The sequence below is a fragment of the Phalacrocorax carbo genome, chromosome 5 (genome assembly GCF_963921805.1).
Source record: "Phalacrocorax carbo chromosome 5, bPhaCar2.1, whole genome shotgun sequence".
Classification (NCBI taxonomy): Eukaryota; Metazoa; Chordata; class Aves; order Suliformes; family Phalacrocoracidae; genus Phalacrocorax; species Phalacrocorax carbo.
The window spans coordinates 12,507,258-12,523,486 of NC_087517.1; the positions used below are offsets into that span (position 1 = coordinate 12,507,258).

Consider the following 16,229-nt stretch of genomic DNA (forward strand, 5'->3'; position numbering starts at 1 on the left):
GCCTCAAGGGCTGCATATCCCTAAAAGTCTCAAGACAAGTGGAAAACTCTATTTTTGCATAACCCTTTATCAGTGTCCATGTTAATTAAAACCACAAAAACTTCCATACATTTTCTATAAGAAGTATATTCTGTATTTTTCCATTACAAATTTAAATGGGCATTATGATACCAGGTTCTTCTCACTGACACCCAGGTATCAAAAAGCAGTGTCACTTAGCTGCAGGAGCAGCAAACCTGGTTATTTTAGGATGTTAAACACTACCTACTCTACCCTGATATTCTTTAACAGCCTACAAAGAGGACAGCATTCCTCAAAAAGCAGCAAGGTATGCAAATTAGGTTGAAAGGTACATTCTAAATAACATCTGAAGTATAAAAGTTTGAATAGAGAATATTTCTGATTTTCAAAGATAACTTTAAAATCCATTTTCTTTAGATGGTTTGAACCACCTAATACAACTGATTCTTTTATTCAATGACTGAATACTTGACATACAGACATAGATCTTAATTCTGGTTTTTGTGGAATTAAAGGCAAAGGTATCCTACAGAAATAGCAGCACAACTAAATACTATGTGTTGACAGAATCTGGGTGTCTTAAAATTCTGACTTCATGGGAGAAGGTTTGTCTCTTGAAAGGAATTTTAGTCTTTAGTGGAATTCGTATTGCAGCATATGAAGTCATCTCTGTGAGGGGAGTTATTTTGAATAGCAACTTTATAACAGTTGTATCCTTGCCAGTTTTAGTACAACTTTTGATGTGCCTGTCTATATATGATGTCATCTGGGGGGATTTTGCAAGCCAAGACCACCTTTTGATAGCTGTTTTCTTCCTGATCTTATTGCTTGTGTGTTGATGCAACCTGGAGCAGCAACGTGGGACATTTGTCTAGTTCTTAACATCAAGCGCTGAACACCTCAGCCAGTATAATGAATGTAATGCTAGAGTATGTCATGTGATGTTTGCCGTCATTTCCAATAGTCTTAAGGTGTTACCGTCAAAGTGAGCAGCATCAGTAATAGTATACACCCCATCAGTGTTTCACAGTTACTTACACTTTGGTTTATTGTCACTTATGGCTATCTCTTTTTGGGTGCTGTGGGTTTGTATTCATTGTTAACCTCACTGGAGCCAGCAGTAGTTATTACAGAATAGGATTTGATTTGAAGTTAAAAGCATGAGCCAAAAGAGTGCACCTGATTGCGCTAAACTGCTACTGCAACTGTGATGCATTTAAGTAGGCAAACCTATGGTTTTTTTGAAATTGGTATATAAACAGCTCTTTTATGGAGCGTAGATATAGGCCAAGTTTTAGAAAATCTTTCCTGCACTTTCAAACAAGAATGAATATATTTGGCCTTGGTGGTCACTGAATGCCTTTGGGTTTGTGACAATGGGGACTGGTTTGTAGTGGCACATTTTTTAATAATACTGTCCTTTAAAGTACAGCTTCATTAGACTAATTTTATTTTTTCTCCTTATTTCTTTTCTTTGGGAACCTAGTGCCATCCCTTTTCAATAGCCCTCTCCCAGACCGAGATGCAGAACTGAACCTTAACTCTGGAAGTTTCACAGGCAACAGGTTCTCTCTCAGCTCTTTCCAGTTGCTGTGTTGATGCATGGAGCAGAAGGCCTGTTTTACCTTAGCAGACTTTTCCAGGAAGGCTTTAAGCAGTTGATGGGCCCGGACAAAAACTCAAAACTCGTGTTTGTACTAATACAACAGTTATTTGCTGCTTGCTGTCAACTTCCCACTTGTTAGTGTTGTAGAGCAGTTAAAGAAAAGCTGTACCCTCCCTGGGACTGGCAATACTTACACAGGCCAAGCTGTAAATAAAGGTTATAGCCTTCTCTGCTGGGCATTAAATAAGCAGATAAATTTCTGTTTGCTGTGAATTTATTCAAGGCAGATGTTTTTAGTGAGCTCTGGAAAGGTTAGGGAGGAATATAAAACCTGCTGCAGTTCTGGAATTGATCCATTAGGATCAAAACCTAGTAACCAGTGATTCGTTTAAGGGTCCCTGACACTTTTATGGCAAGACCATGTATTTCAGAGAGGGCTGGCTCAGTTTGAAACACATTCCAAACCCGAACCTGAAATAAATCCTTGCAACAGAGCAATTCTGTAAACTTCTGCTTTCCCATAATTTCATTTTTGACAAAAAATGAAAGAAAAAAACCCAGAGTTTGGGAAGGGAATGACTCAACCCTTTGAAAGGAAAAGGCATGCTGATCGCCTGTGTTTGTAATTTTCTGTGTGGCATTTCCTCAGTGTAAAGGTGTGGATGAACAAAATAATACAGCCATAGCAAGCATAAAATAAACACACGTGGAAGAAATGGAAAAAAACTTAATGTAGGCTCAGCCACATGATACTGGAAGAGCATGTATAATGGTCTACCAGACCTTGAGGGGTCAGGTAAAAATGGCCTTGTGTGGTCCAAGAGGGACTTAAGAATATGATAAAACAAAAAGAAAAATGGAAAGAAGATGTTTCCCATTGCTTCAACTCTAATTGTTCCCTGAGATAAGTGTCAGAATGTTTATGCTTGGGAGCTTTGAAGCTGGGTTGAACAACACACAGAAGAAAACACCAGAAGGAATGATTGTGAACTGGAAAAAATAGTTAATATACTAGGTGATGTATAATTGATGACTTGTATTCACAGGCCAGAATCTCAGCAGCTGTAAACAGATGTGGCTAGACTAACGTTAGTAAAGAGATTGTGATGTAATGCACCGAAAAGGTGGTTCTTTCTTCACACCAACTCAAATGAAACTCTGTCATTTTACTGTATTGTATTACTTGAAATAGCAGTTTCAAAGCCATTTTGCCTCAAATATTTCAAATTCAAGGTAATCTTAATATCCAGGGAAGCAAAAATGAGAGGTAGAAACTCCATTCTAATATGCTGTCTGTCTGCGTAAATCACTTAATCTCTCTGTTGGTTTCTTAATCTGAAATGAAAAGATAGGTGGGAGGGCATTGGCAAGTTAATAGTAAGAAACAGTTCTTTGGTACAAGTCACTTTCTTTACCAATAAGCACATTATCAACTCACAAGAGTTACACTACTGTAAAAATCTCATATTGATGCTTCACAACTCCCTTTTTCTGAAAATCAGATGTGCTGAGAAAGATGTTCCTGGGAACCTGCCCTCTGAGTAAGCACTAAACCAATACACTGGAGTAGTGTTAGGGGGCATGGTTGAGTGGGAGCTGCTGTTTTTCAGAAAGCACAGGAAAGAAAAGGCATAGCTGCAAAGAGCTTTAGAAAGATGCTGTGGTATTTTTAAACAGCAATAGACCCGCCACTGAGCAGAATCCCACAATGTATTCTTCATAGACCATAGCTTTTACTTAGGTAAAGATAGACTGAAAGAACTAGAGAAGTTTGTACCAGAAGTGGAAAGTTTCTCCAGCTTACTCAGCATATTCATGCTCTTGGCAAACATTAATATGAGAGAGAGCAAGCAGTGCCAGGAAGAAGGGGTCGCCACATCACTGGCAAAATTAATTTGTCTGAACTGATACCCAAAGAATTAAAGGAAAGAGAAAAATTTCTGACAGCTGTAGGTTAAGCTCCAACAGATGAGAAACCCAGCTGGAGTGTGGTGGGGCTGGATTAAAAATAAAAGGTTTTGAAAGAAGAGAACCTAAGAATGGGTAAGGTTGGTTGGCTAAAGATTGTAATTTAGAAAGTGAGTGCTGTGCAGTTAGAAGAAAGCAGAGCTGAAATGCGGATTGGAAACTGAGAGGAGAATGCTGAGAGGAATTTGCGCAAGCCACAACTAAGCCTTCTTCAAATCAGGACAGCCCATCAATATTTTGCCCACCTGGAGGTTGAAGGGGCTTCCTGTTGAGTTGCCAAGATTTGATAATGTAGTTCAAAATGCAACATTGCTCCTTTCCCAGTGAGCGCACACTGCCACAACTATTACTCATCCCAGCTCATCTTGATCCACTCAGTTACTTCATGACATGTAGGCAAAGGATCAAAGAGTCGGAAGATGGAGAGCTAACATATCAGAGTGGGGGAATAGGAAAGAAGGGGGAGTTAATATGATGACTGGGGAAGTGTGCTGACAGTTAACACATACTGAAGTGACCTTCAAAGAGGATGGCATCTCTCACAAAGCAGAGAAAGAACCTTTTCCTGAGGAGTTAATTCTTTGGTGGAAACTGTTGTATGTCTGCTTTTCCTATTTTTTTATGAAAGACACAGATCCTCAGCAGGTTTCAACAGCTCGACTGAAATCAATAACTCCATTCTCAATTATGCCAACTGGGAATCTGCCTGCGGATCTGAAGGTGTCATTAATGCCATAGCAGGCAAGGATATTTTAACATGGCTGCAATTTAATGAGCACAGGATTGGTTCATTTAGTTGAAAATGTTTCTTTGGGCTATCAGTAGACCACAAAGCTCTTTAAATTGAGTAGTGTGTTTGTGTGAATACACCACTATAACATCAGAATGACCCTTAATCACACTTTCTCAGATTGCAACTCTTTATCTTCTGCTTTTAAAGCTCAAGACAAAAATTTGGCATGTGTCTGCATTTCTTGCCTGTATATTGTCAGGAGCTACTGTATCTCAGCACATTTGATAACTAGATGGCTCCATACACGTTTACAGTATAAGCCCAATCCTTGGCAATCAAGCTAGAAATTTTTGGTCTAGATATCCTGCAGTCTTTGCATACTTAGAGGTGTAGTAGCACTACTGCCCTTCAGTCTCTGAACAATGGGGACCCAGGTGTCAGGATTCTTCATTGGCACTGTCACTATGGTTCTGCAGGTAAACCATTCTAGTGGGAAACCTCTCTGTGTAGGTATCTATCTGCCTGACTAGTCTAATGATTTTAACAGTTTAACTTATCCAAGAGTTTTCATTTCATTATGTTCTGCCATTTGGCTTGCAAAGAGTATGTGTTTAACAGCTCCTGTGTCAAGAACTTTCCACTGCATTGCTAAATGTCCAACATTTCTTCCTAATACCATCATCTGTAACATTTGCCTTCTTTCTCCACTCTCTCTCACATCTTTTCAGGTCAGAGGCTACCCTGAGCCTCAGATCACGTGGTACAGAAATGGGCATCCTGTCCCAGAGGATGACCATTATGTCATGGACCGCAGTGTTCGAGGGATATTCAGTTTGGTAATCAGAGGTGTACAGGAAGGTGATGGTGGTAAATACACCTGTGAGGCTGCAAATGATGGTGGGGTTCGTCAAGTGACTGTGGAACTGACAGTGGAAGGTAAGAGGATACTGATACTGTTGCTGTGATTATTACAGAGTATAATTAAATGAACAAGCTGTTTATACTGTCTGGTTAAAATCACAACTGTATACACGTGCTTCCTCACTGGTGCAGGAGTAAGATTCATTAATTGCATTTCACAGTTTAAGACGTTTTGCAGGGAACTACATGTTAGATAAAGTGTGCGTTTGGTTTCAGGTATGTATCATGATGTCCACGTAACAAAAGACTTAGCTTTAAAGACTTTGCTATATAAAGTTTATATATAAACTTTGTAATTTTCATGGAAGCCACCACTCAGGACAGAAACAAAGGCCTGGAAAGTTAGCATTTTCTCTCAGGCAGTAAAAACTGTGGTGATCTTGTTTGCTTCACAGCCGATCAGGTAGGCACACTGAGGCAATGTGTTTCTGGAGTTCTCCATGCATGCTTCCACTTGCTAAGCTGAATACATGGTTGTAATTGTATGCTTAATGCCACATGGGAAACAGCCAAGATCAAACCCAGGAATTTTTAAGAGCACATCTGCATATTAGATAGTTGCAAACTGCCGAATTTGAAACCTAAAGAGTGACACAAAGCCAGGGAAGGATGGAAATCAATTTTACTGCTTCTCTCTCTCGAGTTTGGTCATGTCAGAGGGCTGTTGAATATCAAAGCTCCTCAGGTCACAACTTTGTGTTGAATTCTTGAAGCAAAGCAAAAACCCACAGCAGTCCTGCAAAAATCAGCATTTGGGTTTATTCAGAGTCAAAATCTCTTACAGATATCCTCAGAGTACATACTGAAATAGGCATAGATCTGGCATGATTGTTACTGCCTTCTGTTGAGAAAATTATGCAAAATCTTTTTTTTCCCCCTAGTTTTAAGTTGTGACAACTTTTATGAGTGACAATTTGCATGGAGGTGGAGGATTTTTTAAAGCTGTTTTTATATCAGTTTTTCTGACCTGGGCTTTGCTGCAGTTTAAAAGTATTTCATGGCAGTACCCAATGACTGAATTTCTCAGAGTTTAAGAATTACATCGTCTTTATTCTAAAAATCCCTGTATGCATCAAGATAGCAAAGTGCAGACTTTTTCTGTTCTCAGCAGATATCTCTATGTGGGGGTGACTGTGACTTGAAAAAATGAGTGACTGAAACACAATCTTGTCTTTCCATCCTGCATGGCTGTCCTGTCTGACAGTAATGTAGCTTCTTACAAGGCTCTAGAACAATATTTTTTTTTTTTTCACAGCCGTCAGAGCCGTTTGTTTCACTCTGCCACTCTGGATCCACTCCAGGTCACTACCCTTTTTTTAGCGTGCCAAAGCTACCAGGGATGCTGTGTGCAGTAGGTGGCGCTGAGCTTACACGACTTCACATGCATCTCCCTATTGTTCGCACCAGCAAGTATGATGAACTATTGTGCTTCAAAAAGAATCATTTTACAGAAAAGGTAGTTAGGGCTAGCACAGGACTAAAAACGAAACCAAGTAAAGTAAGACATCTTTCAGAGTCCAAAAAGGTTTTTTGCTACCTTAGTTTGAATTAGTGCTGCACTGTAGAGATTAGACAGAGTGTTTCATTTGCTTGTTTAAAAATACTTTTGCATGAATAATCTGCAGTGTTGTTACTGCTGAGGCCAGGGCTTAGATGGCAACTCTGCTAAAACTTGTTTTTGAAATTGGAGAGCCTGACTTTGGACTACAGATGACATAACCTTATACTGCAGGTGTTGCATTCCTACTTTGTTTGAAACCTGGAGAAACACATACTTTACATAGTCTTGAGTACCTGTAATTCGCAATGGTCTTGTCAAAACTTCTGAATTCCTGTCTTTCTGTCCCATGCTTACAGGAAACTTCTTGAAGAAATATAGCCTGCCACCCAGCGCCAGAACCTCTGGGTAAGAAATCCATTGGCTTTGTTATTGTTTAACAGACACCTAAACGTGTTTTGGTAGGAAAACAAGTAAAATGACACTTTCTAAAGAATAACTACTTCTCTACTTTTTAAGTACCTCTTGCATTTTGTCTTTAGCTCTTATCCACTTTGAGGGCCAGTCAAAAAGGGTTGGATTCTTGTCCAGTTGTCAGTAATTCCTCAGTGGAAACATATCCCCAAGGCTCCTTGCCTGTGCAAGAATCAGAGGGAATGGAGGAGAGCAAAGCCTGGTTGTTGATGACGCAATTCTGCACAGCATTGCTAGTAACTGCTTGGCATGATTTCTCACACTTGTGAGATGGGGATAGCAAGAATGGCTGGGCTCTCAGAGGCAGGGCACTGCCAGCTACAGCAACATCTGAAAACAAACCCTTTGATATCTGTGAACTCAAATGCCCTAAGTCCAAATATCCATTTATCCCAAGCAGAATAGCATCTATGAGAACTGCTGGGTTAGTAAAATGATTGAGGCTGTCATGAAGATGTAAGTAGCTTGATATAGCTACTGCTTCCTCATACTGACATTATTCTGGCTAGAAGCAGAACATTCTGCTGGTATCTGCAATATTGCACCCTCTTGTCTCTGCTCTCTGATATTCAGAAATCCTTCCCCACATCTTCTATGACCTGGCAGTCTCCTTATAAAGCCAGAACTAATACTACTTTGAGTCATCAGTAAGAAATAAAAGCAACTGAAATCAGCATTCTCTCACATATAATTTAAATATTTCCAAGCAACACAGTGGGTAAATTGTAGTCCAGAAGAAAGTGTTGTTCCAGTTTGGAGTAACTGTTAACAAGTAACTGTAGCAAGAATGGGTTGATGGGGTGATCTACGCTGGCACACAGAAGAGCCTTCTTGCTGTCATATACTTTCTGCACTTCAGTAAGCATTTACAATTAAGTGAATGCCACTGTTTTAAAAGGCCCAGGCCTAACTCTTCCAACAGCTGAACTAATTTCTTTTTAAGTAGCTTGAATTTAAGCAGAATTATTTCTGATTTATATCTCTGGGACTGAGTCACCCTGGATGTAGACAAAAATACATTTCTGATTATGTTAATAATCAGAATACAGATAGTTAAAACTGAAGATTTTAATTTTGTCATTGATATTACTATTGTTTATGTGTATTTTGAATTTTAAAAATAACTGAGGTTACAACAGTGAAAATAGTAAGTGAAGCTGCGTCATCAGGAAGGCCTTTACATGATAATGTCTGTATGGCAAATGTGCTATAGAAATACACACATGCTAAATAATCAAAGCATGAAAGGACAGTCAAAGTTGCTATTGGGTTTTGTTATACATTCAGGCTTTCCAAAGCACTATCCTAATGCATTGCATCACATGGAGTTAGAATGATTGTCCTTGGTTTTCATTCTCATGTGTTTTGCTCCTATTCAGTATTAATAATTTTATAGTATGGAAAGTTTATGCCTTACAAAAACAAGGAGGAGGGAAAAGAAAAAAATACATTTCAGTTTGTGTATATCTAGGAAACAACTGTAAAGCTGCAGGCTAACTAGTGGTTGGTTTTCTTTTAATGTGTTAGTATATGTGTATAGATATATACATATAGAAACACCACCTGAAGATGGTCACTAGAAGACTTCTTTAATACACATTTATGCCCTTCTTTAGTGGTAGCATGAGGAAGATGACATTAAAAGTTAACAGATGTTTAATTATATGATGAAGTGTTTTCCATTTTAACATATTACAGTCACCCTTCTCTCCCAGGATTTTTTTGCTGGTCTTCTTGTCCATATAAATCCTTTCATTATGGTGTCATCTCTTACTTAGAAACTTCGAGCTGCCTATATGGCAACCATCATATCTTGGCAGCACCTTGGACTAAGGCGATGTGGTCTCTGTTAGTATCTGACACCTGGTAGAAATGGTGAGGTATTGACATATCTTACTTGCATGTAGTAAAAGGCCATCTGGAAAAGAAGGCCTTGAAAATGGTTCCATTTGCTTGAAATTAAAGGTTAAAAAAAACCCCAACACCCAGAAATCATCATCTGCTGTCTGCTAATATGTGTCTTTGTTGTACCAGGGCTTCAGAGCAAAGAGTGTGATTGTTCTCATTGATATTAATGGACCTGAAGTTGCACCTTTTTTTTGTTTGTTTGTTTTTCTTGCTGTAATACTGCTCAATGGTTTGTTTTGCGGCTGTGTAGCTGAGGGTTTTGGACTGCAGTCGCTGATGTCACTCTAATTTCATTCCACATGTCATTTCCCAGCTGTGCCATCCATGTAAGTAGAGCTGGCCATTTGCACTTAACAGACATTCACCCGGGATGGGTGTACTTTGGTTTTGCGCCCTTTTCATGTTTGCTTTGCAAACATTGTAGTGAAAGAGATTCCAAACAGAAGCCTTCTCCAAGCCAAAAATCTTTACCAGGACGTATCAGAAATCTTGCAAAAACAAGCTGCTGATTCATAAATCAGAAATTACTGTGTCATTCCACTCAATATCACAACAAATTACATGATGAAAAACTGTGAACAGTGAACAAGTATGCACAAATAATCTATCAGGAGGCAATTAGGAAAAAGAAAACGGGAAAAACTAAATGCATGCAGTGTTTCCTATCATTTGGTTTGCCCAGCTCTGCTTATAAGCAACTGAAATTGTCCATGAGATCTGTTATATGAGTTATGTGTATGCTGGATGAGGGTGTGTAGCATCATACTGTTCAGTTGCATGAAGAGTCAAGAGCAGTCATGGCCAGCATTTCCATTTCTTCCATTGGCCAAAAAAATTACTGTGTAACTACAGTCTCAGTTACCACCAATTACATATCCTTGTTGGCAGACCACTGGTCTAAAATGCTTCCTGAAGTGTGTTTTAATCACAGCAGCTTCCAGTTCTTCTGTAAAACCAGAATGTCATTTGTCTTTCCAGGGGAAGACTTACTGTTCCATCTGTGGAGCATAGGCCAAGTATCTGGGGAGAGAGTCCACCCAAGTTTGCTACAAAACCAAATAGAGTTGTTGTGCGTGAAGGCCAAACAGGCAAATTCTCATGTAAAATAACAGGACGACCTCAGCCTCAAGTAACTTGGTTTAAGGTATGATTTCCCAGAAAATTAATTTTTTCTTTCTCTTTTGAAATGTTGTGACTTGAAAGGATGAAATGCTCTTGCCACTGCAAATTATCATGGCGAGAATTTACATACAAGGAGGGCCATATTCTTCCTCATTTTTATGCTGAATAAATTCACAAAAGATAACAGCATTCCTTCTCAGTATAAACTTCTCCCTATTTGTCTCATTGTGGAAAATATTTGTACCAAAAAAAAAAAATCTACAAGCACCAAACAAGATCCAGGTTCCATTATAAAAATAGTGAGTATGGGGCATAATTGCCCAGAGACCTAACTAGATAAGAGAATCAGGCAAAGGATGGGAAATGTGAATATTGTCATCATCTCTGTTTTATAGAGAAGGTCTGCAGGGATTTAATGTTTTGACTGTGGTTACAGAGGAGTCTCTGACAGCTGTAAAAATTACAGCTGTATTTCCCAAGTTCCATGTCAGCGTCTCAATCATAAACTGCATTTTCTGTATCATTCACATTGGGTTTTACCTGTATATTAGAATGAAGATGATGTTTGCAAAGAAATGAAATTGAATTGGAAAGAAAATTAACTGTTTCGGAATTAAGAGATATGATTGGGTTTTGCAATGCATGATTGTTTTTCCAAATTAAAAAAAAAAAAGAAATCTAAGGCAGATGAGCAACAGTTCAACTGTTTCAGTCTGACCTCTGCTAAGAGAATGGTAGCAGAAAAGTGTCTGACATAAAATAGAGACCTGAGGTGCCAACTTCAAATATGTATTAAAATTGGGAATTTTCAGCATCTGTCATTTGCAAAATGCTTTGTAAATGAGCAATATTTAAAATTCATTAGACTACTAACAAAACACTGAAGACTTAAGCCCTAATGTCCCCTTTGGGCATACACAAGATTTCCAACCACTTTTTTTTGTTACTAGAGGAGAAAGCTTTCAGGTGGTAATTAAATATTACACTGATTAGGCCATTTTTTACTGAAACTAGTAGTATTTTAGAGGATTACAGTCACTATCTTTCATCTGGAAGAGCAAATATATGACTGCTCTGTTGGCATCCTACTCCTCTTCAACCTTCAACAGTCTGTTGCCTTATATATAGTAAAAAAAAAAAAAGCTTTTCTCAGACTTTTTATTTTCTTCTGGTGTCTCCAGGTTTGGGGGGGAAGAAACCACAAAAAAAACCCCAAACAAACCAGAAAACTGCTCATAGAGCAGGGAAATGCTTCCAATTCATTGTCTGCTTTATTCCAGTCTTATCCTTGTTATCTGTAATACAAGAATACCAGAGTATGTCTCAGAAAACAAGCAGCCTTTTGCTGTGGAAGCCCTCACTAAGACACCTCCCTTCAGTCTGCTCCTCCCTCCAGCTGCCACCAGTTCTTTTGGGCCTGCTGGCTCTCTAGGCAGTCTGCAATGCAGCTGCTCCACAACAGCCTGCTTCCAGTCCCACCAGACTCGCTCAGGTTTTCCAGCCATGCAACTGGGTGCAAACCAGGATTTGTCATTCAGTTCTCTTTGTTCAGCGCTGTGTGGTAAACAGCAAGTAGGGACTAGCGATGCAGCAGCTTGGTTCTACAATTTGGTACTTCTTCATACATTTCTGCAGTTTTTTAGAGGTTGTATTATATATTTTTGCTGTTAATTGTCAGCTTCTATAATGTATTATTCTATAATCTGGCATTCATTGTCTGATCAAATGAATGAAGTATGCAAAGTACTTGTTGTTAGCAGCTCCATGAGTTCTGTTCATGTTTATGCCCTTAAAACACATATTTCAACACTTGCAGGTCTGCATATATTATTCTGTAAAATACACAGGTGTGTTGTTCAGAGGTTCAGTAGTCATACTATTGCTGGCCTGCAGACACCCAGTCCACTCTCTTGAACTTGTCCTCAATCCATCACTTCTGGTTAAATTGGTTTTCTTTAGGCTTTCATAATATTATTTTAGCACCTATTTTGAGCACCATAAAGCTGTCTTTCTATAATTCATACACTCTGTAAAGTGCAAATGTGTTGTTGCTCTATCAGAGTTTTATTGGCAGGTTGTTGCTGTGGAGCATGTTTTTGCATCCCTATTCATAAGGCATGAATTAATAGGTAATCATGCATGTGTTTTGGGTAGCTGCAAACAAGCTCAGGCCCACAATGCTTCTGGTCATGCCAGGATGGCACTGCAGGGTCCTGCTGAGTGTAGGTATTTTAGCTCTACCTCAGCATCATGGAAATGAACTTACATGGCTGTTGGACTGCATCTGACTAGTGCAGAGCCAACACATGACCATCTTCCATACAGCATGGAAGCTTTATAAACAATCAAAATTTTACTTCTCAGAACTAATGAATAAGCTTTTGTGTAAATGTCTTACTCTGCTTATTTTCTTTCCCCTTTTCTTACTAAGTTGCAAAGAACAGAAGCTTCTACTGTATCACCACCGAACCCCTGAAGTGAACTAGCTTTTTTATTCAAATAGGACTTACGACACCCAGACAGCAGTAACATTGATAGAGACTTCAGGAATGGCAATATCTGAAAACACTGTAGTGTTTCCCTGGTCAGTGTTTGCTGACCAATGCCCTACAAATGGTAGATTTGTACATTTTCCCTTCCTAAACTTAGGATAGGAAAAGATGTGGTGCCTGATAGCAAGGGACGCTCTTTAATGGCTGGTGCTGAACCAGAAGCACTGATTTGCTCACAAATGATGTTGGTCAATTAAAGGCAAAAAAAGTGTCATTCAGATCATCTAATCTATGTAATAGTGGCAACATGGCACTACATGCATTGCTTCCTGCCTCAAGGCCATAGCTTTTGATTTAACTCCCGCATAGCATTGCAAAGGACCTGTGTTGCAGCAATGCGTCTCTTAATGTATGTCTAGTGCCATCCCCACCTGGCCACTGATGAGGTCCTCTTACACAGAATTTTTTCCAGTTCCTGAAGTGATACAGGATAAAGGAGCTTTTGAGGGATAGAGAACTACTCCCCAGCTTGGAATTTGTTGCTTAAAAGTGTGGTGTTTGACTTCCTGGGACAAACATGAACAGAAAAACTGGTTTGAGCCCACATACAGTGAAAAGACGTTTTCCTAGGAATATGGATATAGTAAATAATGAAAAGCCAAAACTAAATGGAGGTGAGTGGGTAGCAAAACGCAGGGAAAAACAGCCTTCTGCAGATATGAATTACTGAACTTTTGGACACAGTTTTCTGTTTATACCATCTGACTATTATTCATAGAAAGAATTTGGCTAAAAGATAGGCATTTTGTCCTGATGTTTTACCAAAAGATATCTTGATCCCCTTCTCCTACCAATAGCTAGCTGTCTCATGGTGTCTTGTGATATTTGCAGGGTGATATTCAGTTGCAGCAAAACGAGCGTTTCAACATGTTTGAGAAAACAGGCATCCAGTTCTTGGAAATCCAAAATGCTCAACTTGCTGATTCAGGAATTTACACGTGCACAGTGGCAAACAGCGCTGGGAAGGCATCTGTGTCTGCAGAGCTCACGGTTCAAGGTACAGCAACACGTTTACTGGAGAAAGCACAAGTGAACCACAGACGTTCCTTCAAAATATCTTTGGTTGTGTTCTCAGTATAAGCATTTACTTTTCCCGTTATCTTCCTCTCTCTTCATTAAATGATACTGTGATAGCTTGGAGCGTGCTACAGCTGAAAACAATGTGTTGGTTCAGTGGGGAAAAGGCTATCCAAATGCTTTGTAACAGCTTTCTTTAAAACCAACTTTTCACTTTTACTGTGATTTTGACCTCCACATGTTTTGAACATAGATTTTCATTTCAGCAAGTGGAAACCTTGCACTTGTCATTATAATCAGTAATTAATTTTGTATTTGTTGAGTACCAACACCAGATGCACATTTATACCAGCTCCCTTTAGGGAAACAAAATTGTATCTATATTTGTAGAACGAGGAAAGGAAAGGAGCATAACTCTAAACTGTAAGAGAGGAAAAAACAGCTTAATGAGATTAAAATTCAGGCTTCTCAATTCCCAACGCTGCCTTATTTCACTGCTGTTAAAGGGAATAAATGTCTTTGTATAAATAATTTAGGATGTTCTTTTCTGTATATGCATTACTATATACAGTTTGGTTTGGAGTTTGATGCTTCTAAGGGTGCTCTTTGCATCAGCCTCAAAATCATACAGCCTTCAGCAACCACACTAAAGAGGAATTTCATCAGTCGGTGGGTAAGCAGTCACTGGACCCAACTAAATAATAAAATGAACAGCTTCTGGCTTCAGCTGCAGTCATAAGATCAGTGGGTTACATACACATCCAGCAGTGAATTTTTTGATGTGAGATTTTTAGGTTCACATCAATGCTGTCGCTCTGTAAGATATTTTACAGTTGGGATCCTCAGAACCAGAACAAGCCTTTGCAACTTAAAGCTGTATGTTGCAATCTGATGAAGCCATTGTAGGAGCTTCTACAGGTTGCTTATTCAACTGATGCTTTACAGAAAGGGCCGTTTTGTTCAATAAGCCTTTTTTTAAAACATGAAACTTGACCCTTATTTGCTCTCCCTGAAGGGGTGAGTTTTCTGCTCTGTAATGGGTACATCTGCCTTGAGAGATGATGCGGAACTGGGGTCACAAAGTCAGTTGTGGTATATGTTTGCTTCAGATGCTGACCACATCTCTGAATAACGTGGGCATTCTTTCTTGGATTAGTACAGGTCAGTAAAAAGGGCACTCTCTTGCAATGTACTTGACTAATCAGATGATTCCACTTACCTAACCACAACATATAATACCCAATTCTTTCATTAGCAATTAAATCAGGTCCTAGGAGTTGCTGTAATACGCTAGCAGATGCTCAAGTGGCTTGGAATTGCTACATTTTCTTTTAAATCCATGCAATCTCTTATATAGATAATCTTGTTTCAAGAGCTGCATTTTTCCCCCAAGTTCCCATAGTGGGAAGTGGAGAGGGAGGGAGAAAATGTTCTTTTAATTGACAGGGTTGCATGGTATTGTCTTGTCTACAACCAGTAGTTATTCACCTTCCTCTTCTGCATTTATCCAGTCTCTTTCCAGCTTTAATTTCTATGTGAAGAATTTCTGTTACTGTTTATTGACAGGTTTATTGTAGTGAGGTCAACAGGGTATTTCCCTCTCTCACTGCAACTTTTGTGTGTGTGTGTGTAAACAGATTCTTTTGGTCACTCTGAATGGTGTGGCGAGTCCGAGCGTTTAGATGTGGATTTTTGCTTGCAAAACACAGCGGAAATCACAGTATCGTCTATCACATGTTATTGTCTTTTCCCTGAGGCTAAGACTCTGAAAGGATTTTTATGAAGTATTTGCTGATGACTTGCAAAATTCATTACCTCAAATATGTGCTCATTTATACCAGTGCAGTTGATGAGGTAGCTTGGCAAATCAATGTAGCTCAGCCATGTTCCCAGATTTCCTGGTGGTGTTGCAAAGTGAAGAAATGTGATATATTAGCTTTTGTGTTATTCATGTTAAACATGATAATACTTCGTACACAGCAAATGAGTTGGTAAAATTTTACAGGTGGGCTCATGTTTGGGGAGTTTTTACTACTGTTAATTTGGTTTTGTGTTTTAGCCAGAGGACAGCTGCAGTTTCACTGTGGGCATGCTCAGGTGTAGTACTGACACTGTGTCTTTCTCCACCTCTACAAGCTCTGTGGAGTTCCCATAAGATCTGATGAGCTGCCTCCTAGTTGGAATCTCTTCTTTCCTTCTCTCCCCCAACAAGGAGTCTTTGAGGCTCACATAACCTTTAGTTCTCAAGTCCCTTGAGAACTTAGTTGACCCAGCAATGTCTCAAAATGGACCAAGACCTCTTTGCATTTCAGCTGAGCAGCTTGCTGTTGTCCATATCAAATTTCAGGTGTGGGGATAGTCAATCTTGACTTCAATGGATTGAAGATATGAAGAGTGACTGTTCTTAAG

The 16,229-nt window shown here is 39.2% G+C and overlaps 1 protein-coding gene across 6 annotated transcripts in view; it reads left to right on the top strand.

The window, feature by feature from the left end:
• Window positions 1-16,229, top strand: part of MYLK (myosin light chain kinase) — a 224,540-nt gene that overhangs the window by 87,000 nt on the left and 121,311 nt on the right. For all 6 annotated transcript variants that reach the window (XM_064451202.1, XM_064451206.1, XM_064451204.1 and 3 more), the window contains exons 3-6: window positions 5,057-5,264; window positions 7,107-7,155; window positions 10,108-10,273; window positions 13,635-13,800. In XM_064451202.1, coding sequence (XP_064307272.1) covers window positions 5,057-5,264; window positions 7,107-7,155; window positions 10,108-10,273; window positions 13,635-13,800 — 589 coding nt within the window. The remainder of the gene's footprint in view (window positions 1-5,056; window positions 5,265-7,106; window positions 7,156-10,107; window positions 10,274-13,634; window positions 13,801-16,229) is intronic.